A 25,594-nucleotide genomic window follows, 5' to 3' on the forward strand; every position below is an offset into this window, starting at 1 on the left:
CATTGTGACTTGAGGACAAAACTAAATAACATGTTGAGGGATCGATTAGTTTGTGGAGTGAATGATGAGGCTATACAAAGGAGGTTGTTGGCAGAAATTTTAAAACGTTGAGAGAAATAGTGCTGAATTTCAAAGTTTCATGTCTTTCAATGAGATAAAGCACATAAGGAGTGCACCATATCATCCCTCATCCAATGGGCTGTCTCAAGGCTGGCTTAAAGAAACATTCAGCTGCATCTTTGGAAACAAAAATACCTTGGTTCTTCTTTGCTTACAGGACCACCCCGCATTTCACCAGTATATTTCCAGCAGGCCTACTGATGGTTCATTGCCTAAGGACCAGGCTAAGCCTCATATTTCCAAATTTATCAGGAGGGTAAAGGCAAGACAGTGCAACCAAAAGAGGAACCAATTCAACTAAAAATGCAAGATCATTCAAAATAGATGACAGTTTATGAGACAGTCTTGGGTAGATAGACTTCTGATCTATAACGGAATTAAGGGTTATGGGGAGCAGGCAGGAAAGTGGATCTGATCCACTTCAGATCAGCCATGATCTTATTGAATGGTGGGTCAGGCTTGAGGGGCTAGATGGCTTACTCCTGCTCCTATTTCTTATGTTCTTACAAGAAAACCTTTAGAAATGGCCCGCGCTGGGCTCCAGGCATTGTCGTGCCCAAGGCAGGACTGTTGTCTTATGAAATGAGTGTGGATTTTGAGGAAATGTGGATCATTTACATGGATGTGAGTCATCCTGAGAGCCAGAGCTGCAGCCTGATTCTTTATTGCCAGCTGGCAGTGTTGTTGGTTGCCCGAGAAGTGAAATATTGACTCAACCTGTGACAGGCGAAAGTAGTGTTCCAGCTGGAACAGAGAAGGTTGAAGCATCAGGACAAGAAGAGAAACCAGATTCTACAAGAAATGTCCCAGCAGAAACATCCCAGTCATTGGAGTTGCTCTGGCCTTTGAGAATGAGGAAGCCACCAGAGAGACTGAGTTAGTGATTGACTGATTAAAAATATTAATTGTTGTAAATTCTGGGGGGACTGTATGAGTCAACTATTATTCTGTGTATAAAGGAACTCAGAGGGGGAGGGACGTAATGCCTGACTCGATAATGGGCAACCTTCCAAAAGGGTCACATAACCAGGGCCGTACAATCGGAAACCGAGCTGAGACTTGACTCCAAATTGTCAGGGCTTGTGCCAGCAATGAGATCCTAGAGTTATGTCTGGAGCACTGAATTTGCATCACCCTGTAAATAATTGTTGTTCATTAATAGTTAATAGTTTATAATAGATAACCTAATCTATAGATTGTTCTTAACTGCTGGAACTGGTTTATTACACATTCATAATCTAGTCTCTCATTCATTGTCCATTTGAGGTCAATGCAATCATCAAGTATAAATTCATGGATGGCAACAGCTTTATCCTCCTCCAAATTAACCTGAGTCTTCGGTTTGATTTTGTGATGGCCTTATTGATCTGTATCACAAAACTGGTAGTTATTTTTGTATTTGCATTCCCAAATCCCTTTGCTCCCCTACCCCATTTTACTTATTTTTCAGGTGGTACTTAACCTCCTTATTTTTCTTATCAACAGCTCACACTTCACACTTTTCCAAGATGAAATTCATTTCCTAATTACATACAATTACTACAAGTTTTTTTTATGTCCTCTTTCACTTGTGCAATCCTCCTCAAAAGTGACTATTCTTCCCAAGTTGATGTGATTTGCAAATTTAAGAATTAGTCTTATGATTTCAAAGCTTAAATTGTTATTTTTAATTGGGAACAATAGTGGTTCCAGATTAGATCCTTGTAAAACACCACTTCCTATCTTCTACCACTCCGAATAGCTTTACCCTTACTCCCTTCTCTTGAACCTAGCAATGTGTGCATTTTGTAACTTGTCTCCACTCCACATGCTTTGATCTTGGTCATGAGACCATAAAGCGTTACCATTTGAAGACCAGTTGGAAAGCTAGATATATTACATCTATTACACCCACCCTCGTCAACTCTTGAGATAATATAATCAGGGCCTAGTTTTAAGGATGATTAAATTGGATATCCTAAATTAAAGAATGGGGCATATTAAAATCAAACACAGTCAAATCTCGGGCAGGCCAATTATACAAATACGTAAACATGTCTGGGCCTAGCCCATCAATCACCCATTAAAGATCATTGCACTCTACTGAGCAGGAGATCGTGGCACCCCATTGAAATGCATTGGCCTATTGTTAGAAGGCCAGATCGGGCCAGACTCTCTGTCACCTAGAGTTCCTGCAGTTACCTTATCTGGCAACAGGTTACATGTAAGCAACAGCATAGAGATGGATACCTGGGGACGGGCCCCGTGTCCTGTCAGGCAGACAGCAAGAAACCCTCTCCTGGGAACACATTGGCCAGAAACCAGAGAAGTTCCTGGAAAGGTAGGCAGGCAGGGGGATGAAGGTACACACCTCAGATACATCGGCAGTGAAGATTCGATGAAGGAGGCGACCTTGACCATTAGGAAGACTGACCAGAGAAGGAAGGAAGGAAGGAAGGAAGAAGTTGCCATTGAGACTCAGCTTCGTGACAATGGACGAGAGGGACTCAGAGAATCGAGCCTGCAGTTTAACCAAACCATCTTTGCGGGTGATATACTTGAATCTGGGGTATCCTCTTGTTTCATGTGGGTAACTTAAGGGTTAATACTATTATTAATAAACTTATTGAAACTTGATTTGTGTTTATCCTTTGTCCATCTTGCAAATAAGGGCACTGAGGTAAACCCTTGGAGTAAGCAAACTAGTCTAAAGTATCTGAGAATTAACGGGTACAACACTGTTAAATCTTCAAAGAACTAAATGAGATTGATTGATAAAACTTTTGCTTTCAACACTCATGCTGACTATTCACTGCTTTATTTTTGGTTTCTGGGAAGGGGGTGGGATGGATTTTGCATCCCTGTTTTCAGCGGGCGAGAATAGCGGAAGGGATGGAGATTTGAAAGGGAGTCCCAAAATAGCTTTTCCACCAGTGGGTTTTCCCTTCTCGACTGTAACAGTGTTTCTGCTACATAATGATGGACATCACATTTGAATTCATTAAATATAGGTAGTGGGCTTCCTCACTGGAAAATCCTCCATGTACAAAAGTTGCTGCTAGGTTTTTACAAATGGTGAACAGAAGCCACCAGGGGCGTGCAGATAAGTGCAGCTCCGAAGGGGAAGAAGGTCATGTCTGGGCAGTACTCTTGCACTACTCCCTGGGGGGGGGCTTCCAGCAGGGAGGTTCGAGTTGGTGGGATGGAGGGGTTGGGGAGGGGGTCCATGTTCGTGTTGGGGTGGAGGGGGGGGGGCCTTCCCTGCGAGGAAGTTTCCATCTCTGTGGGTGGCAGAGGTCCCCTTGGGCTCTGGGGGGATGGCGGGAGTTTCCACGTCAATGGAGGGGAGGGTTCCTCTTTGAACACTTTTTTTTAAAACATTGTTCAATCCTTTTTATGTCAGGAGCTGAGGTTGTTGGTGGGGTGAACTCATTCTGAGCACCCCCTGCCAACATAACATAGTGGGAGTCACCTGCCGGATATTTTCGGTGTGGTTAAAAATTTGGTGGGAGAAGCCAGCAGCACAGTCAATGGGCTACACACCACTTTTCCCACCCGAGTTGATACTTTGGGAAAAAATGAGAAAATTCCCTAGATGTTTTTCTATTTCTGCCTTTAGTAGGCATCCCATATTCTGTGCTACTCTCAATATGAAACCAACCTGACTACAGTTCCCAATTATGTTCTATCTGCCTTATATAGAGGTATAATATTAGGCATCTACCAGTTCCCTTGTACCATACCGTTTCTAAAAATAATCAGTACGAGTAAAATAACGTCTTTGCTATTTCATCTTTTAAAATACAATCTGCCCATACCAGTGTCTTATTCTCTACAAGTTGGCAGCAAATGTTATATCTTCCCTCTTTTTTATTTTAAACGTTCTCGTAGCAATACAACTTTCACCTTCAAATGTCATGTCCAATGTTCCCTCTAATTTCTTTTTGCTGTGTGCAGTCTGCTAATTGTACTGGATATTATCTTTCAGGTCAGAGATGCACACATTTCCCAAAGGGACATTGGTGTCTGAGATTCATTTCTTCCCTGCACAGTCTGCCAATCATGTATTCGCACAGCTCATTGGGAACATTGACAACGTCCACTCATTCCCTCTCCTTGCTAAATACCAAAGCTAAATGATGCTTTAATATTTCTGCCATTTGACATCATATTTTATCTTGGCTAGTCCTAATGGTTCTGTTTCCATCTCAGCTTTCCTCCTTTATTTTTAGAATATTTCAATATTTTGATTTTATGTTTCTTGAAAAGTTAGTTTCAAAGTTTTTCTTTGCCATCCTACTAGCTTTTGTCAACTTTTCTTCTAATCTCTTCCAATGTTCCTTGTGCTCTCACCACTCTGCATGCAATTAATGTATGCCTCTTTGCCTGCCCGTAAATTTTCCTTTCTGTTTTAGTTCATGCATAGCGTCTCATTATTGTTTAGAACATAATTCTGGATTGCTACTGAACAGAATTTTAAATGTTTCCCGTTTCTGTCCTATGTCATTGTTTGCTGATATTGTTCTTTATTTTAGTTCTATTCACGCCCCCTCAAAATGACCTTGTTGCCCATTACTACTCTGGTCTTTGTCACATTCATATCTTTCTCCATCGTCAATTTCTCACAGGGAGATGGTGGAATAACGGTGATGTTCATTGACTAATAATAGAGGCCCAGGCTAATGCACTGGCACACAAGAATAAATCCCACCTTGGCAGCTAATGAGATTTGAATTGACTTTGTAAATCTGAAATATAGATTAGGCCTATATAAGGAAAGGTTGAGGGCACTGGGGCTTTTCTCTTGAGAGCAGAGGAGAATGAGAGGTGACTTAACAGAAGTTTAAGATGATGAGGGGGATAGATAGAGTGGATATTCAGAGGCTATTTCCTCCGGTGGATGTAGCTGTTACTAGGGGGCATAACTATAAGGTTCATTGTGGGAGATATAGGAGGGTTGTCCGAGGTAGATTCTTTACTCAGAGAATGGTTGGTGTGCGGAATGCATTACCTGCTGTGATAATGGAGTCGGACACTTTAGGACTTTTCAAGTGGTTATTGGATAGGCACACGGAACACACCAGAATGATAGGGAGTGGGGTAGCTTGAGCTTGGGTTCGGACATAGCTTGGCACAACATTGTAGGCCGAAGGGCCTGTACTGTCCTATGATCTGTATTCTAGAGCTGGCAAGCATGAAACTACCACCAATTGCTGTAAAAACCTGTCAGGTTCACTAATGTCCTTTAGGGAAGGAGATCTGCCCTCCCTACTCAGTCTGACTGCACAGTAGCAAGTAGTTAACAGTGCCGCCTCACAATGTCAGGGGCCAGCATTGTGATGAGTCTGCATGTTCCCCGTGTCTGTTTGGGTTTGGGTTTTCGCTGGGTGCTTCAGTTTTCTCCCACGTTCCAAAGAAGTGCAAGATAGATTGGCCGTGCTGAATTGCTCCTTAGCGTCCCAAGATGTGTAGGTTCGGGGGATTAGTGGGTAAATCAGTGTACTTACGGGGATAGGGCCTGGGCAAGATGCTCTGCCTGAGAATTGGTGCAGATTTGATGGGCCAAATGGCCTCCTCTCTACTGTAGCAATTCTATGATATTACGTGCAACTCCAATTTAACAACAGTATGGTGGACTCTTACCTGCCCTCTGAAATGGCCAAACAAACCACTGTTCAATGGCAATTAAGGATAGGCAACAAATGTTGGACTTCGCAACAACGCCCACATCCCACGAAAGAATTAAAAACCGTATTAAATCATATCATGTATGATCATCAATGCCTAGAAATTTCTCTACTTTTACTCCTCGTACATGTTTTGGTTCATAATTGGGTACAGTAGTGAATCCTTCTTTTCAGGACTGAGTTAGAAAAGAGTCATGCTTAAAATCTGTTACACACTCTGACTTTTTCCAGTTCTAATGAAAGGTCCATTACCTGAAACTCTGAGGGGGAATTTACCCATCCTGCCCACCATGGGAATCATAGCAGGCGGAGGTGCAGATCATGCAAAGGTCTGTTGACCTTGGTTGGGATTTTCCAGGTTTTGAGGCAAGCACGGCAGGAAAATCCCGCCCATTATTTTTATTTTTCTCTCCATAAAGGCTGTTAGACCTGTTGAGCAGTGCGAGCATGTCCTGTTTTTATATATTTGTCCACCGCCTACAAGGCACAAGTCAGGAGTGTGATGGAATACTCCCCACTTGCCTGGATGGGTGCAGCTCCAACAATGCAAAAGAAGCTCGACACTATCCGGGATAAAGCAGCCCCGCTTGATTGGCATCACATCCACAAACGTTCGCTCCCTCCATCACCAATGCACAGCGGCAGTCGTGTACATCATGTACAAGATACACTGCAGGAAATCACCGAGGCTCCTTCGACAGCACTTTCCAAACCCACAACCTCTACCATCTAAAACAGGAATGGGAATCTTTTTCTTATCAAGGGCCAAAATCAGTGGTGGGCCACACACACACACACACACATTAAAATGATGAATTAAGTTTGTTGTTAAGACATAATACAGAAGCATTCAACTCACCCGCCACTTTAATGTATGGCTAAGTTTACTTTTCCTGAAATAAGTTGCACAGCTTCTGTGTGCCAATCACAGCACTCCTGAAATCCAGCTCAACTTTTTCTTTCCTTTCCTTTCCCCTCCCACACTCTCACCACTCCCACTCTCTCCAAAGGTGTGCAGGTCGGTTGGGTTGGCCACGCTAAATTGGTTCTTGGTGTCCAAAGATGTGTAGATTAGGTTGGTTGGCCATGGTAAAGACATGCGATTACGGGGATGGTTGGGAGGAGGGACTGGGTGGGTCAGTGCAGTCCTGGTGGGCCGGATGGCCTCTACTGCACTGCAGGGATTCTATGGTTGGTCTGGATCTGTCTCTTTCTCTACTCTGTCTGCCTCTCTCACTCCCCTCTCCTTTACCATTCTGCCTCACCTCCAAAGCAGCCCAGACCTGCAATTCAACAACCCGAAATCCACTCACAGCCCAAGGCTGCACTTGGGCCTGCTTCTGAGGCCTTTCCTTCAGTTTGCAGGGGCTGAACCTCTGTCTTAGAACACGACTGGAGGTGGGAGGGAAGGGAGTTGATCCACTGTTGCAGCTATGTGTCCTGCTCCTCTTCTCCCTTACTACAGCTAACTCGCACTTTACCACCCAACTGGCAGCCAGCAGCCTGCCATCACTTCCCTGTGGTCCAGCTCCTGGATTTCAGGCCTTGTTCTCCCCTCACAGCCTCGGCCTGTGGTGAGGCTCAGGCATCAGACATGGTGGCAGCAGGTCCTGAACGCAGTATGCAGGGGGCTGAGGCCAGATTTTGAAATCTCCCTGGATGAAAAAGTGCAATGGGCTGAATCTGACCCCCCACCCAGCTGGGGGCTCCTTCATTTCTGATCTACAAGGGCAAAAACGCCACCACCTGCAGGCTCCTCTGAAGTTACTCACCATCCTGATTGGAAACATATCGCCATTCCTTTACTGTCACTGGGCTGAAATCCTGGAACTCCCTCCTGAACAGCACTGTGGGTTTATGTATACTCCATGGACTGCAGCGATTCAAGGCTCACCTAATTCTCAAGGGCAATGAGGGATGGGCAATAACTACTGGCTTAGCCAGTGAGGCCCACGTCCCATGAATGAATAAAAAAGATTACTTTGAATTAGGGCGCATTGATTTGATGGGAACATTTTGTTCGCTAATGAATAATGTATCTAGCCCAGAGTTAATTCTGATGATAGCCTGACAGTGGACAACAACAAAATGATAAAGGAGAATTACCTGGTGTCCCAGGAAGCATCATTGTACATGACAACCCAACTGCCACTGACAGTCTCATACTTTTCCACAGTCAGAAATGTTCTATCAGCCTAAAACAGACACAATATTGAACAAGTATTAAAAACAGGCCAACTTATCAATGTCATGAATGCAGAAATGAAGCAAAGAACCAGTTTAATAGCTAAACCAAATGACAATGGAATCTCAATTATCCTCGTTCCCATTCCTGATTATCTGCAGGAATCTTTCTCCCAGTGGAGAAATGTCTGGTTAACCACGTCTGTCAGATCACAGCACTATCCCTGGAGTCCAGGCCCCTGACCTGCTACAGGACAGAGCAAGCCAGGTCAAAATTGCTCCCCCAGCAGTCATACCAACCATGGGCTTCCCATTGCAAAGGGGAATGTTACAGGTAGCATATACTGATCTCCATACGACCTGACCTGTGGATACGAGCTCACCAATCTCATTGGAATCAGCAAATCTAAATCAAGCCTGTCTGCTTAAGAGTATTTGAGAGCTGACCTACTTGAGGTGTTGAAGATGGTGAAGGCATTTAATCAGGTAGGTATGGAGAAACTACTTCTTCCACTGATGGGAGTCCAGAACAAGGGGGTAATGGCTTAAAAATTCTAATTTGGCCATTCAGGTGCTGTTGTTAGGAAAGAACCTTCCCACACAAAGGGACATGGAGAAGTGGAACCCTCTCTTTGCCCAAAATGCTGCTGAGACTACACCAACAGAAAATGTCAAGCTTAAAACTGACAGATTATTAGGTGAGCACATTAGGTTATAAAACCAATGCAGCTTGATGGAGTTAAGATACAGAGGCGGTGGCTCGGTTGTATTATCGCTCGACTGTTAATCCAGAAACTCAGCTAATGTTCTGGGGACCTGGGTTCGAATCCTGCCATTTGAATTCCATAAAAAAAAATCTGGAATTAAGAATCTACTGATGACCATGAAACTATTGCTGATTGTGGGAAAAACCCAGCTGGTCAGGGATGGAAATCTGCCATCCTCAGCTGGTCTGGCCTACATGTGACCCCAGAGCCGCAGCAATGTGGTTGGCTCTCAACTGCCCTCTACGGGCAACTAGGAATGGGCAATAAATTCTGGCCAGCTAGCAATGCTATGTCCCATGAATGAATAAAAAAAGTAGCCCTGAACTATACTCAAGCCCCCTGTCACCTACCCCCCCCACCCTTCCATCCCCCAATCACCCCCCCACCATTCCTCTTTTCCCCCCATGTGCCAGCTGGTTGGATGTATTGAGCGAGTGTTGCTGGCTTTGAAAGCTGCTGTTCAGATGGATGTAGGGTTTCACAGCCAGCACTACGGCTGGTCTAACACTCTTAGCAAGATAGCCTGTGAGATATGAAATACACAATGTATGCTGGGGTTTGGGATGTGTACTGCCCCTTTAAGAGTGCAGGTCAGGTGACCCCCTAAGGGATTAGCTCCTCCCACACCTCTAATAAAGAACTCCCAATGTTAAGTTACTGCGCCTACCTCATGATTCTTTATGCACTCTAAGTCAATAAGTGCATCCATAATAAAGTTTATTTATTAATCAAGTAGGTTTACATTCACACTGTAATGAAGTTCCTGTGAAAATCTCCTAGTCGCCACGCTCCGGCACCTGTTCGGGTACACTGAGGGAGAATTTAGCATGGCCAATGCGCCTAACCATCTTTGGACTGTGGGAGGAAACCGGAACTCTCGGAGGACACCTTTGCAGACACGGGGAGAACGTGCAACTCCACACAGACACTGACCAGAGGCTGGAATTGAATCCCGGTCTCTGGCGCTGAGAGGCAGCAGGCTAATCACTGTGCCCCCGAGCCAACCCTGTCTGCTGTAAGGGGTTACCTTAGGACAATCAGAGGACAGAATCCCCTTCCCTTTGCCAGTGAGGTTACTGCCACTCTGAGTGAGCACAGCCCTCGTTTAAAATTCAGAATTTATGGTACTCCTGAATCTATCATACAGCAAACATATGGCCTGATGTTTTGTTGGAACTTGCACCCATTTCTCCTGAAAGGCTGTATTCTGGTCAAAACAGACCTGCATTAAAAGGGTTAAAAGAAATCTTTGATTGAGAAATGTAGCACACCTTCAGAAAACAACATGCTCATTCAAGGAAATTCTTTCAGCCGATCCCTCTCTCCAAAAATCCAAATGAATGACATACCATAGAAGTAACTGAGTTCCTGGGATTCCCACTCACAAACGTCACTTCTGCAACATCTCCCTACAATAAATACAAAATAAGACCATTGTGACTTGTATCGATCCAGGTTAATACTTCACGGTAACAAATTTCACTCGTTCTAAACCTGGGCAGATTAAATATAGTGTAAAATAAGCATATTTTCTCATGCTCACCAAGTCTTGTAACAAAACAAATCACAAAATATTGTCCAGCTGTTGGCTGGTGTTACTTTGTTCATTCCATGGTCAGCGCTTAGGTCTCACCAGGGCCCTATTCCAAGACAAGAGACCTGCCTTGCAAACTGGTAAACACATCACACCCATTGGGGGGGAATTTTTCAGCTATGTTCGCCCCAAAATCGGAACACCTTGCCCCACGTCAATGGACCTTTGCATAGTCTGCCCCCATGGTGGGTGGGATGGGAAACTCCCCGCATTGAGTCCAGAGATCCCTGGTCTCAGGCACTCAGGGGAAGTTGTCTAAAACAATTCACTTGCTTAAGCTGTAAACTCAAAGAAATGAAGATTGAGGGCAGCAACACTCACCGTTAGTGGGGTTTTTAAAACAGAAAGCTATATGTGTATGTGTTCAGCAGGTTCAGGAGTACACAGGAGGGCAGACAGAAGCATTAAGTTTTTCAAGTTTAGAACATAGAACATAGAACATTACAGCGCAGAACAGGCCCTTCGGCCCACGATGTTGCGCCGACCAGCTTTTAAAAAAAACAACACTAACCCACTAATCTAAACCAATCCCATTTCGTCCATAAACCTATCCACAGATCTCTTAAATGCCCCCAAACTAGGCGCATTTACAACTGCAGCTGGCAGGGCATTCCAGTCCCTCACCACCCTCTGGGTAAAGAACCTACCCCTGACATCAGTCCTATAACTACCCCCCCTTAATTTAAAGCCGTGCCCCCTCGTGCTAGTTTCTCCATCCGAGGACAAAGGCTATCACTATCCACCCTGTCTAAACCTCTAATCATCTTATATGTTTCAATAAGGTCCCCTCTTAGCCTCCTTCTTTCCAACGAAAACAACCCCAAATCTCTCAGTCTCTCCTCATAGGACCTCCCCTCCACACCAGGCAACATCCTGGTAAACCTCCTCTGCACCCTCTCCAAAGCCTCTACATCCTTCCTGTTTAAGTTTTTAAGTTTAGTTACTAGCGCCACAAGTAGGCTTAAATTAACACTGCAATGAAGTTACTGTGAAAATCCCCAAGACGCCACGCTCCAGCGGCTGTTCGGGTACACAAAGGAAGAATTTAGCAAGGCCAATCCACCTAACCTTGGTCTGTGGAAGGAAACTGAGCACGGAGGAAACCCACGCAGACACAGGAGAACATGCAGACTCCAGACAGGCAGTCACCCAAGCTGGGAATCGAACCTGGGCCCCTGGCACTGTGAGGCAGCAGTGCTAACCACTGCACCTCAGTGCTGCCCGTTTTGTTTTAATTTAAATAAAATGATCGTCTGATATGAGTATATGTCGCATACTTCTTATTTTGCATTATTCCCTGAAATCAACTGTACTGTAGGATTCAGTTAGCGCGACCAATAATTTTGTTCTGTAGGTTCATTTGCTGTGGGGAAAAAAAACAGTAGATTAAAGATTTGTATCTGACCTCACCTTGCCAGATGCTTTCTCAGTTTGGCAACAAAAAGATTGGAGAGGAGGGCAGCCACATTGTTAAGGACCAGATCAGGGACTCCGAGGTATTTTGTGAAGTTAGCCTTAACCCTAACTTCTTTATTTGGTTTTGGGACTAGGGTGAACATAAAGTGGTTCACTCCAGGTCTGGTTCAAGTGACCGATTAGGAAGTTTTTATCAAAATAAACTTTATTTAAGAACACAATTAGAATATAACAAAATGAATTAGCACAACTTTCACTAATTAAAACACTTAGACATGACAAAATATAATTCTTAACAGCTAGCTATCTCTGTTGTTCCAATTCACCAGTATTCTCCCATAGGCATAAAACTCTTCTGGAGAATCAGCGAGCATAGGAACAAAAAAATGCTCATGTGATGCTAGATTTCCAACTTCTTAACACTTCTGAACAGAGATCCAGACAGCAGTTTTCAGAGAAGGTATATTCTCAAAACAGCAAAGCTCCAGAGACGTGAACCTAGTCTCTGGGAGCTCCTACTCCCCAAATTTAGGAGAGGGGAAGAGAGAGATTCTGCTCTCTATCAACTCAAAACTAGCATCTAAGAACCAACTAAGCTGTAATTCTCTCTGTAAGCCTAGCTTCAGCCTGTCACATGACCATACTTATCAATCATCCCAATCAAATGCCACTCTGCAAAATCCCAGGGGAACACCAAAAACAGCAGAACAGTATTAGTTCAAGTTAAGCAATTAAATTGCACCAACAATACAGAATACCAGTTGTAGACAGAATGGATCCGATGAAATGCAAGGGACTGCTAGAAACATCCTGCACAGAAACATGACTGAAATACATTTCTTAAAGGCACAGTGTTATCATAACATGAGCATTTGGTTCACAGCACAAGGGAGAACATGTGCTGTGAACCAAAGTGATACAATTTTCCCTTCAATCTATGCTACTATATGGAAGATATTGGACAATGTAGGCACATCTCTTGAGGCAAGTCAGCAAGCCATTAACCCAAGTGAACAACATCGCTGCATCGGAGGGAATATCTCAATTTTGTAACCATCATCTAATTCCCATTCTCAGTCCTGATAGTGAGATCAGACATCGGTCACTTATTACCCTACACAAGAGGAAAACAAGATTGCTGGGAGCCACAAACTATCTCCGTAGGCCTTGTAACAAGAGTTATCTGAGGCCTCGTAAGAGGCCCATTGCCTTATGCACCATAATGCAGTTTAATCATACTAATGCTACAACCATTAACCATCTCAATCTCTATTCAATTGCTGACACCAGTATATTTAGAATGATGGAAGGAGAAAAATAAAATTATAAAATGGAATGTGCCCCACAAACTTGTTTAAACTTACGCTTGGATTAAAATATATCACCACTAAATTCACAAGTCAACCCTTAAAAAGTATTTTGTGCATCTGAAATGTATGACACAACATCAATTCTCAACTGGACCATTTTAACATAGCCCGTTCTGTAAACTGCTAAAAGGCCTCAACTTGAATTTTGCATTTCACGATGTTCAAATAAATCATTGTGCAATAAATTAGTCCAAAGTTAGTACTCACATTTAATCTGCTGCTTTGTGTGTGATCCATTGCTGCAAGACTCTGATGACTACAAATGTCAGCAATGGCACACTGGACAAACTTAGCTTAGTTTTAGACATGGCCAGCACATGGCACAGAAAATGATTCTAAAGGTCATTCTGGCAGCTCTCCAAGTGTGTGATTGGCAAATGCATTGCATGGCATGTTGTGGCAATGGGTAAATGCACTGCTTGGTACACTACTGTGATGGGTAAATTCACTGCTTGGTACATTACTGTGATGGGTAAATGCGCTGCTTGGTACATTACTGTGATGGGTAAATGCACTGCCTGGCATGTTACTGTGATGGGTAAATGCACTGCTTGGTACGTTACCGTGATGGGTAAATGCACTGCCTGGCATGTTACTGTGATGGGTAAATGCACTGCTTGGTACGTTACCGTGATGGGTAAATGCACTGCTTGGTACGTTACCGTGATGGGTAAATGCACTGCTTGGTACGTTACCGTGATGGGTAAATGCACTGCTTGGTACGTTACTGTGATGGGTAAATGCACTGCCTGGCATGTTACTGTGATGGGTAAATGCACTGCTTGGTACGTTACCGTGATGGGTAAATGCACTGCCTGGCATGTTACTGTGATGGGTAAAGCTCTGCCTGGCATGTTACTGTGATGGGTAAATGCACTGCTTGGTACATTACTGTGATGGGTAAATGCACTGCTTGGTATATTGCAGTGATGTACAGACCGTTGTCCTGTTTCTCGGGGTAGAATGGTACAAAGCCACAGTTACTCTTCAGTGACCCTGGTTACAATTGCACATGTGTAATTAATCAGAGGACAGGAGGCCAAGTTCAACAGTGACTGCTCTTCACAGTGCAATAGCCCAACTCCACTGACATATACTTCAGGGAGGGTTGAGCTATCAGAGGGATTTGTTCCCCACCATAATCCAGTGACTTCACCAAAGGCAGTGAACAAAGAAAGTCAAGAGGGAAATTAGAAAGGATGTGTAACACATGTCCTGATGATTAATAGCTGAAATCTGTACCAGTCGTTTCAAGGATGGATCAATTTGTAATTCCATCTGTTTTCCAGATAAAAATACGCAAATAAAATGTGGATGTATATAAAACAGGAAACATGCTTTACTTACCAGTCTATATGATGCTTGTACATCTGTTAAGACGTCACCAAATGACTTACTGGATGGTGCTTTATCGACTGGATTGGGCATCAGGAGTGAGACCAGCTTTTTGTCAGAAAAGTTGGGTGGCTCTGGACCCTTAAGCAACTGATCAACAGAATTCTAGAACATCAAAAAATAATTACAGATTGGAATAAACTTCCTGGTGGAAGTAGGAAGGATAGGATTCTGAAACCGGTTTAGAAAATTGAGTAATGTATCGTTCTCATAAATTCAAATGGAAGTATCATTTCTGAAGTTGGATCCTGAATCAGGATAAAGAGTCAAAGGCAAGTTCACTTTTCAACGCTCAAGCAAGATTGTCTAAACCCAGAGATTAGCACTGAAAAACATTATTTATACAGTGCTAACTGAAGGACAGTGCAAGATCATTTGTGCTTTGTGAATCAATAGCTAATGGACTACATTGTCAAATGAATCATAGAATCCCTACAATGCAGAAAGAGGCCATTCAGCCCATCAAATCTGCACTGACTCCCTGACAGAGTATCTTACCCAGGCCCTCTCTCCTACCTTATCCCAATAACCCCACACATTTACCATGACTAATCCATCAAAGGGTCAAATTTACCATGGCCAATCTATCTAACCCTGCACATCATTAGATTGTGGGAGGAAACCAAAACATCCAAAGGAAACCTACACAGACACAGGGACAATGTGCAAACTCCACACAGACAGTGACCCAAAGCCAGAATTGAGCCCTGGTCCTTGGCACTGTGAGGCAGCAGTGCTGGCCGTGTCACCCCAAATTTAGATGGAATTGATTCTGAAAATGTATTAATCAGTTGTGAAATAAAAAGCTTTAAAAAATGTAAGAAAAATTGAGTACAGGCAGGGCTTGAAGTAAATAAATGTATAGTCTGTACTTGAGTATCCACCATCAGTAATTGAAAAGACTGAATCAAATTCATTATTTCCCTAAGTTGTATTGGAGAAAGTATTTTTTTTTACAAAGCATTGGATGTTTTTTTCTTTATTCATGTCCCTTTTGCAATTCATCCACTTTATACTCAATATTCTCTGTACTGAAAGGTAAATTTCTTTGCGAAACCTCTTTTGGCCATTTTCAAGTTATTACACAAAGCCTAATATGCCTGGAGTGGCTGTACTGCATGAATCAAAAATATGGATTGCACTCAAGCAACTCTGATAAGAATAAACTCTACTCTACCAAGCACAGTGCTAGTGTATCTAGCCGTAATCTTTAGCATTACGTACAATAAGATCACAGAGGCGGTTCTCTGGCCTCATTCTGCCTGGCGCAGATCGTGCTGACGAGAATAGTGCAGGGGTCTAAAAAACAGTATCGCCTCCAGTGCCTGATAATTTGCAATCATCCCAGTTTCTTTCTACTGGTGCACACCAGATCACACCCAGAAAGACTCTGAGGCCTATTCAGATATTTAAAGTAGCATTTGAATATGCATAGATCATTTGACGCTGGGTTCTCCCAGCTCCCAGGATCATCTGAGCTTCAACTGTGATAATCACTACTCGTCTCCAGCTGTGAAAACCAGGCATGATGGCCACACTGGGGGCACAGAGGACATTGGATCTCTGGTAGTCAGGCACATAGTTGGGCAATGCCCACACTGCCAGTGTGCTGGGGCAAGGCCAAGTGGGTGAGGCCTGAGCAAGGATGGTGTATAACAGGGGGTGGGGTCTGAGGAGCAAATGAAAGGTGGGGGGAGGGGGCTATGACGATGGGAGAGGGGGGGTTGTCGCTGGGCCAGCTACGGCAGGGCATCTTTATGCAGGGGAGGAGGGGGAGAGCTCTGTGGGGGACAGTGAGGGAAGCTCAGCAGGGGGGGAGGGGGGAGCTCAGCTCCATGGGGCGGGGGGAGGGGGCAGCAAGGTCTGCAGAGGGATGGAAGCTCCATGGGAGGAGGGGGGGGCGGGTGGAAGCTGTATGGAGGGGAGGGAGGAAGATCTACGGGGGGGGGGGGGGGGGGGGTGCTGTTCAGGGAACGGGGAGGGCGAGGGCTATTTGGGGAGGGGGGAGCTATGCAGGGGGTGGGGGGGGAGCTATGCAGGGGGTGGGGGGGGAGCTATGCAGGGGGTGGGGGGGGAGCTATGCAGGGGGTGGGGGGGGAGCTATGCAGGGGGTGGGGGGGAGCTATGCAGGGGGTGGGGGGGGAGCTATACAGGGGGTGGGGGGGAGCTATGCAGGGGGTGGGGGGGGAGCTATGCAGGGGGTGGGGGGGGAGCTATGCAGGGGGTGGGGGGGGAGCTATGCAGGGGGTGGGGGGGGAGCTATGCAGGGGGTGGGGGGGGAGCTATGCAGGGGGTGGGGGGGGAGCTATGCAGGGGGTGGGGGGGGAGCTATGCAGGGGGTGGGGGGGGAGCTATGCAGGGGGTGGGGGGGGAGCTATGCAGGGGGTGGGGGGGGAGCTATGCAGGGGGTGGGGGGGAGCTATGCAGGGGGTGGGGGGAGCTATGCAGGGGGTGGGGGGAGCTATGCAGGGAGAGCTGTTTGGGAGGGGCTCTTTGGGTGGGGGGGGAGCTGTTCAGGGAGGAGGAAGGAGCTGTTTGGGGGGAGGGGGTTGGCAGAGGGGGGAGCTGTTTGGGCAGGTGGTAGTGCAGGGGTGGAGCACGATGGGGAGTGTGTCGTTGGCCATGGACGGTAAGTCAGGGGTCATGAAGTGGGACCCATTTAGAGGGCCCCTGTGTCCTGATACCAGGAGGGGTTGGGAGCATGTCACTGATAAGAGGGGCGGTGTGGGGGGGTGGGGGTGGGGAAAGAGAGGGGCTGATGTCCGTGGGGAGGGAGGGAGGGAGGGAGGGAGGGAGGGAGGGAGGGAGGGCACGTGTCCCCCAATGCACTGAGAGTTCAGGGCACACTCTCAAAGCAATGCCTGCTGCTGGGCTGACCTGCTGTGTTTCTGACCCTCCCAGAACCAGCACACAGCTCCCCACACTCCCGAAAAATGAGCATGTGTGGGACGATTGCAGCCCAGTCTGTGTCGAAAAGGCAGGAATTGCTCCAGTTTTCTTGCCAATCACGGCCCATAAGTTTACAAAAGAGCAATTTTCCACAAGCTATCATCCAATGGTGCAATAATAATAAATATGTACTAACTATGTAGATCTATATGATCATTTTAATTGTGTAAATAAAACAAAAGTGATGGAAAGAGGCTGATTTGTATTTGCTTCATCCAGTGGCTGGCTACTCCTTTTCATTCTGGGATTAGACCGAACAGGTTTGAAAATGAAATACAGTGAACACTCATGCTGACCTCTGCGATGGCCTTCGCCAGACCTTTAAACAGCTGGATGTAGGCAGAGAGAGTGTGAGGACCGTATATTGTTGATGCACCCTCGTAGCGTTGTACCTGTGGATAAATGAACATTAATTAATAAACCCAAGCGGGTGCAACTTCAAAATAAGCTGCAACTCTCTTTGTGACTGAGCGCAGAGCTGGGTTGGAGAGCGGGTTGGCCCATTATCTTTTTGATATTAAACTTTGGGCCTCATTGATCTAAGGGCGGTGGATTACACTGCTGGACATCTCTAGGCAGTTTGCTCAGCATCATCAGCTGTGGTCAGAGCGGCCCAGTTTCCTAAAAGGGGCTCCAAACAAGCATTAGGATCCTGATTGACATTCACAAAGAGCTGCACCTCCCCCCTCTACCCCATTTCAGAGGCTGGTCCTGGCCTTTACTGAATGATGGATAGCACGGTGGTTAGCACTGCTGCCTCACATCGCCAGGGATCCGGGATCAATTCTGGGTCACTGTCTGTATGGAGTTTGCATGTTCTCCCCATGGGTTTCCTCCGTGTGCTTCAGTTACTTCCCACAGTCCAAAGACGTGCGGGTTAGGTTGATTGCTAAATTGACCCTAGCGCCAGGCGGATTAGCAGGGTAAACGTGTGGGGTTACGGGAATGGGGCCTGGGTGGGATTGTGGTCGGCGCAGACGCGATGGGCTGAATGGCCTCCTTCTGCACTATAGGGATTGTATGTTTAAGTGGTGCACCCATGGCGCATAATGAGCGCGTGCGCCCATCCACCAGGCTGAATGTCAAGTTGCCCATTTTGAACCTAAATAAAAGGGTGTGGCTGCATTGAATTTCTTGGCCAGAACCTCAATTGCATCAGGAGAGAAAAAAAACTCTTTCAACACATGCTAAAACATGAGTTGGAATGATCTTCAGAATGCATCGTACACAGCTCCATTGGTGAAGTCATTCCTCAAGTCTCAGCCCAACCCCAGCAATTCCCAGACCAGAGAAACATGATTTCAGCAATAAAACCCATAGTGTAGATTGAGGATTTTTCACTTCACCCTACTTGTAAGTGCAAAGCTACATCCTACACCTTCTCCTTTCCTTGTTCTCCTACGAACGTTACGTTTTTGTCTGTATAGTGCGCAAGAAACAATATTTTTCACTGCATCCCAATGCATGTGACAATAAGAAATCAAATCAAAAGGGTATTGAACATTGGGGCAAATTTTCCCGTTCTGCCCACCACGGGAATTGTAGCGGGTGAGGGATAGACCCACGGAAAGGTCCATTGACCTCGGGCGGGATTCTCCCGTTTCGTAGCGGGCGTGGCCTGAAAATCCCGCCCATTGAGTTTCAGTAAGGGACACCATTGGGCCAGGTAGGTAGCTCTAAGATTTATACTGCACGGATTTAAACACAGGTTCAAACTTTGAACAGAATCTAAAACAAGGTGCTTGCTAAATAGTCATTCAAGTCAGTCACGTTCAACGTCTTAGGCTCCTGGCCTGCAAGTTCAGCCTCCATGTGGACTGGGCAAAATCTGTCAGCTTCCGGCTGGACCCACTAGATGGAGCACTGTACTCAAGCAAAGCTATTCAGCATCCCAGCTTGGAGAGAGCAAGGAGGGGATGCGGAGTGAAAGGGATGAAATGACTGTTCGATTTTACACTAAGAAGTCTCACAACACCAGGTTAAAGTCCAACAGGTTTATTTAGTAGTAAACGCCACTAGTTTCTGGAACGCTATTCCTTCATCAGATTAATCTGTTATAGCAGATTAGCTGTAAAGACTCACATTCTTATCAGTATTCTGTAAACCGTGTGCACCTTTATATGCCCTGTTTGCAATCAGAAATCTCCTGACCATGGAACAGCGTTCCAAAAGCTAGTGGCATTTACTACCAAATAAACCTGTTGGACTTTAACCTGGTGTTGTGAGACTTCTTACTGCGTTTACCCCAGTCCAAAGCCGGCATCTCCCTGTCATGTTCCATTCTACAACAGACCTCAGTTGAGGCATCTCAGACCTGTTCAGTTTCACTTGATAATGACACTTAAACGATTTAGCAAACATACATTTTAAGGTGTTAGTGGGCGACAGCCACATTACATAAGAAATAGGAGCAGGAGTAGGCCATCTAGCCCTTCGAGCCTGCCCCGCCATTCAATAAGATCATGGCTGATCTGTCGTGTCTCAGTTCCACATTCCCGCCCTCTCCCCATAACCCTTAATCCCCTTGCCTATCAAAAACCCATCAACCCGTGTCTTAAAAATATTTAGCGAGGCAGCCTCCACCGCTTCAACTGGCAGAGAATTCCAGAGATTCACCACCCTTTGAGTGAAGAAGTTCCTCCTCAACTCCGTTCTAAACCGCCCTCCCCTTTATCTCGAGGGTGTGCCCTCTAGTCCTACTGTCCTTTCTGAGTGGGAAGAGCCTCTCCACCTCTATCCTATCCATTAAAATTACAATACCTGTTAGCTGAAGTGACAATTGCACTCTGAAACGCAAAAACCCTCCCATACTCATAGGGATTTTCTCCTGGAATCAAACACACCATGAACTTTAATCCCATTTCCCCAGTGTTGACACTTCTGAAACTCACAGGCCATGGTAAAATCCACAGTCTAATCTCCACTCCCTCACTTTGAATAGAGACCAGGCTCCAGGAAATAGGTGGGAAGCCAAATGAGAAGAAAATCCATGCAGAAAATCCAGTTTGCAACGATCCTGCGCATAATCACCCCACCTTTATGGCAAATCGCTACTTAATGCTATTGATCAGCTGTTAATGGACAGTTTATCATAGAATCCCTACAGTGTAGGAGGAGGCCATTCAGTCCATTGAGTCTGCACCGACCACAATCCCACCCAGGCCCTATTCCTGTAATCCCAGATATTTACCCTGCTAATCCCCCTGACATTAGGGTTAATTTAGCACGGCCAATCGACCTACTCTGCACATCTTTAGAGTGTGGGAGGAAACCAGAGCACCCAGAGGAAACCCACACAGACACAGGAGGAAAGTACAAACTCCACTCGGACCAGAATTGAACTTGGGTCTCTGACGCTGTGAGGCAGCAGCGCTAACCATCAAAACCACTAAACACTCGTGACCTGAGTATTTTACAGGAAGTTGAAACCATGAGAGAAAATGCTGAAACATCTCAGCAAGTCTGGCAGCATCTGTAAGGAGAGACAAGAGCTGATGTTTCGAGTCCAAGTGACCCTTGGTCAAATGTAAAAGGCATAGAAAGTGGGAGATACTTATACTGCAGAGTGAGGGAATGAAAAATGAACCATAGCCACAGAAACAAGGGGAAAGACTAAGAAGTGCTAATGGCAGTCCAGAGAGAGTATAGAAGGTGTGAATGATCAAACGACAGAGAAGCTGAAATCAGAGGGTAAACTGTGACAGATGAAGATGTGATGGGGATTGGAAGGGGGGCTAGTGAGATGGGTGGGAGAGAGGTAAAATTAAGGAAAAGGAGAAAAGGAAAGCAAAGGGGAAGAAAAGGTAAGGAAAAGGGGGATAAAATAGGGGGAAGAGTGGTGGGGGAAAGAAAAATAAAGACAATAAAGAAATAAAACGTAGAAAACAGTTAAAAATAAAATAAAATGAAAACAAAGGGGTCGAAGTGGGGTAGAGCTAATCATCTAAAGTTGTCGAATTCAATGTTGAGACCGGAAGCTGTAACATGCCTAGCTGGAAGATGAGGTGCTGTTCCTCCAGTTTGTGTTGAGCTTCACTGGAACATTGCAGCAGGACAAGGACAGACACATGGGCATGGAAGCAGGATCGTGTGTTCAAATGGCAAACAACTGGAAGGTCAGGGTCCAGATTGCGTACAGACTGAAGATGCTTTGCTGAGCATGTTGTGTATGTGCAATCAGGACCCTGACCTTTCTACAGGATCTTGTAAAGTACATCAACTGGACCCTGAACTTTTTACAGGATGTTGTACAGTACATTATCATCTGTTCATCAACTCTGCCAACAGTAATAGGGAAATACCCACACAAAACCAAATAACTGAAACTGACCAGCAGAAATAAAATCACTTCCAAAAGAACAAGATCAAGGCAAGTTGTGCATAGACAGATTGCTGGGTTACATAATGTCACTGCATGTTAATTATACAGTTAGATACACAAGTGAAGGGCATTATTTGATTAAGAACTTAGAAGACTTATAAAAAGAATTGGGTTAGTAAATAAGAGGCAGACAGAAGTAATTCTGGATGCAAAGGAACTATCAAGAAAAGATTTTCTTTTGAATTCCATACTTCACCATCTGCCTTGGAATCCAATATTACTGCATTTCTTCTACCTTTTTTTAGAATGTTCAGTGTCCGTGTATAACCACAGTATAAGCAGATTTATGCTGGAATGTGTCTCCATGTATGTAATAACTTCCTACCCCATGTGTACTCGTACAATCTTCAGGCTTTTAAAAGCTTGAGATCACCAACTCACTCCATCTGAATTTATCAAGTCTTCTTTTAGTGATGTCTTGTGCAATGAGTACTTGCTCCTCATCTTGGATTTTCCCTCTCCCAATCTCTGAAATCTCCTCCAGACCCACTGCCCATTGAAAGCTCTGCATTCCCCTGACTCTGTGCATCTTTCACTCCACTATCGGCAGCTGCACCTTCAGCTGTCTTAGCCCTTATGCTCCATAATTTCCTCTCGATGTCTCCCCATCGCTCTTTCATCCCTCCATAAAATCCCAACTCTGAACAAGCTGACCATCTACTCTGTTTGCTGGAGCATAAAGATGAACTTCATTCCTGGGAATAAGTCACCTAAATTGTCAGGCATTTTAATAGTCTGAATATAATGCGCAAATATTTCCTATATAATAGTTTCTAAAATCCTTACCATCCAGGGCATCATATTGTCTAAACAATTATGATAAGATTTTGGTTTGGCTTCAGTTTTTGCCTGATTACACAATTGTGGAGCACCTTAGGACATTTTTCTATGTGACGGGTGCTATTAATAAAAGTTGTTGCTGTTGTTCTCAATTATTTTTAAATCTAATTGCGTCACTGGGTGAAGAAATGATGTGGTAGATGTCTGTCATGTATTCTCCACATTTACACAAATGAAAAAGAAAAGATAGTGCATTCAGCTTAGCATTCTGATGCTTAGCCTTCAACTGATGCTATCCATTCCAAACCCATTCCCTGTTAAAGTCTTTCTTTGCCAATTACTTCACTGAACCTCATTTAAATAATATAGACACAACCTCAAAGCAAGCTAAACAGAAAACATGTATTGGAGAATCAAACAGAAAGGAAATATGAGAATATATGTTATTAGCCAAAACAAGATGGAACCCAAAAGTCTTTTATAAACATATAAATAGTAAAGGGTAGTCAAATGGAGACTTGGACTAAGGACAAAATAGGTCTTCACTGGAGCTGGGAGATAGGACTGAGTTGCTAAATGAGTACTTTGCACCTGCTTTCATTACAGAGGAGGACATGGCCAATGTTATGGGTAAACGAGAAGGCTGGAGCAATAATACATAGGATAACAATAGATAAAGAGGAGATATTTAAAGGACTAGTGGCCCCTAAAGTAAACAAGTTACCCAGTCTGGATGGTATGCATCCTAGGTTCCTGAGGGAAACAACAATGGAAATTGCAGAGGCCAAATTCAAAGGTCAGTGACCTATACTGTCCTGCCTTCACAAAGATACTGAATGAGCAATATTGCTTTAGACCCTCGGCATGAGCATCTGAACCATGAAATCCTCTGCATGCGCTAATAAAGGGCCCAATGACCACCTCAGGACATCTCATGGAAACTGGGCTATCCAGAGCAGACAAAGATTCTACTTTTCTCCACTCAGGATGTACAGGCATGAACGAGACTAGGCAAGCAACCATCTCTAGAAAGATGTGCAACGAAGGCATACTTTCTAAGTTTAGATGTTGAGCCAGAATGAGGAATAATGCTCATTTCTGCTGAACAATACACCTGAAAGCCATGGCCTATCAAGAGTCCCCTCCACATTCCCGAATAGGCATGATATCTAACAATTCGATCCTGTGAAGGATGAGCTCCACATGGAGTCTGGAGTCTTTTGGATGGTGTGGGCAATGGGGTCAAATTATTGCTTTCCATGGCAAAATCTGTAGGCACCAACAGATTTTAACCCTGAATATAACTATAAATGGAAAATAGGAAAAACTATAACAGGAAAATCAGGAAAGGAAAAAGTATCTATAGAGTGCTCCTGGGGAACTCTTAATACGAATTAGATTTCCACATGGACAGAATATCTTTTGTTAAATCATCCTCATGAAGACAGAGAGTAGCACCATACCTGGTATTCTTCATATGTAGTGATATAATGTGTATAAACGTTACATAGGCCTGAAACAACAACATCAACATCCTTCAAAGACCCAGTGGATTCCAATACCTGCCAGGGAAAAAGCAAGTCATCTATTATTGCTGCTGCTCTAATTAGTGCAATTGGTTGCATAATAATATACAATAATATTAAAAATACTAAATAATTAATTCACTTCATTCTCATTCATTGGTGTCTTGAAAGCTTCTGGGCAACTACTAATGCTAAACATGATTAAATAATATCTGCCAATGCATTAAAAAAAGGCCAGAGATTTACGTTTTTGGAGCTTACTGAGGGCGGGTTGGAGCTTACTGAGGGCGGGTTGGAGCTTACTGAGGGCGGGTTGGAGCTTACTGAGGGCGGGTTGGAGCTTACTGAGGGCGGGTTGGAGCTTATCGAGGGCGGGTTGGAGCTTATCGAGGGCGGGTTGGAGCTTATCGAGGGCGGGTTGGAGCTTATCGAGGGCGGGTTGGAGCTTATCGAGGGCGGGTTGGAGCTTATCGAGGGCGGGTTGGAGCTTATCGAGGGCGGGTTGGAGCTTATCGAGGGCGGGTTGGAGCTTATCGAGGGCGGGTTGGAGCTTATCGAGGGCGGGTTGGAGCTTATCGAGGGCGGGTTGGAGCTTATCGAGGGCGGGTTGGAGCTTATCGAGGGCGGGTTGGAGCTTATCGAGGGCGGGTTGGAGCTTATCGAGGGCGGGTTGGAGCTTATCGAGGGCGGGTTGGAGCTTATCGAGGGCGGGTTGGAGCTTATCGAGGGCGGGTTGGAGCTTATCGAGGGCGGGTTGGAGCTTATCGAGGGCGGGTTGGAGCTTATCGAGGGCGGGTTGGAGCTTATCGAGGGCGGGTTGGAGCTTATCGAGGGCGGGTTGGAGCTTATCGAGGGCGGGTTGGAGCTTATCGAGGGCGGGTTGGAGCTTATCGAGGGCGGGTTGGAGCTTATCGAGGGCGGGTTGGAGCTTATCGAGGGCGGGTTGGAGCTTATCGAGGGCGGGTTGGAGCTTATCGAGGGCGGGTTGGAGCTTATCGAGGGCGGGTTGGAGCTTATCGAGGGCGGGTTGGAGCTTATCGAGGGCGGGTTGGAGCTTATCGAGGGCGGGTTGGAGCTTATCGAGGGCGGGTTGGAGCTTATCGAGGGCGGGTTGGAGCTTATCGAGGGCGGGTTGGAGCTTATCGAGGGCGGGTTGGAGCTTATCGAGGGCGGGTTGGAGCTTATCGAGGGCGGGTTGGAGCTTACCGAGGGCGGGTTGGAGCTTACCGAGGGCGGGTTGGAGCTTACCGAGGGCGGGTTGGAGCTTACCGAGGGCGGGTTGGAGCTTACCGAGGGCGGGTTGGAGCTTATCGAGGGCGGGTTGGAGCTTATCGAGGGCGGGTTGGAGCTTACCGAGGGCGGGTTGGAGCTTACCGAGGGCGGGTTGGAGCTTACTGAGGGCGGGTTGGAGCTTACCGAGGGCGGGTTGGAGCTTACCGAGGGCGG

At 45.5% G+C, this 25,594-nt stretch overlaps 1 protein-coding gene across 1 annotated transcript in view; it reads right to left on the reverse strand.

Moving 5' to 3' along the window:
* asah2 (N-acylsphingosine amidohydrolase 2) overlaps window positions 1–25,594 on the reverse strand; it is a 92,264-nt gene that overhangs the window by 21,152 nt on the left and 45,518 nt on the right. The window contains exons 17-21 of the mRNA XM_080205247.1: window positions 24,086–24,184; window positions 17,758–17,853; window positions 14,465–14,617; window positions 10,087–10,146; window positions 7,893–7,981 (exon numbers count right to left, since the gene is read on the reverse strand). Coding sequence (XP_080061373.1) covers window positions 7,893–7,981; window positions 10,087–10,146; window positions 14,465–14,617; window positions 17,758–17,853; window positions 24,086–24,184 — 497 coding nt within the window. The remainder of the gene's footprint in view (window positions 1–7,892; window positions 7,982–10,086; window positions 10,147–14,464; window positions 14,618–17,757; window positions 17,854–24,085; window positions 24,185–25,594) is intronic.

This window comes from Carcharhinus amblyrhynchos, chromosome 17 (genome assembly GCF_965287045.1).
Source record: "Carcharhinus amblyrhynchos chromosome 17, sCarAmb.v2.hapA, whole genome shotgun sequence".
NCBI lineage: Eukaryota > Metazoa > Chordata > Chondrichthyes > Carcharhiniformes > Carcharhinidae > Carcharhinus > Carcharhinus amblyrhynchos.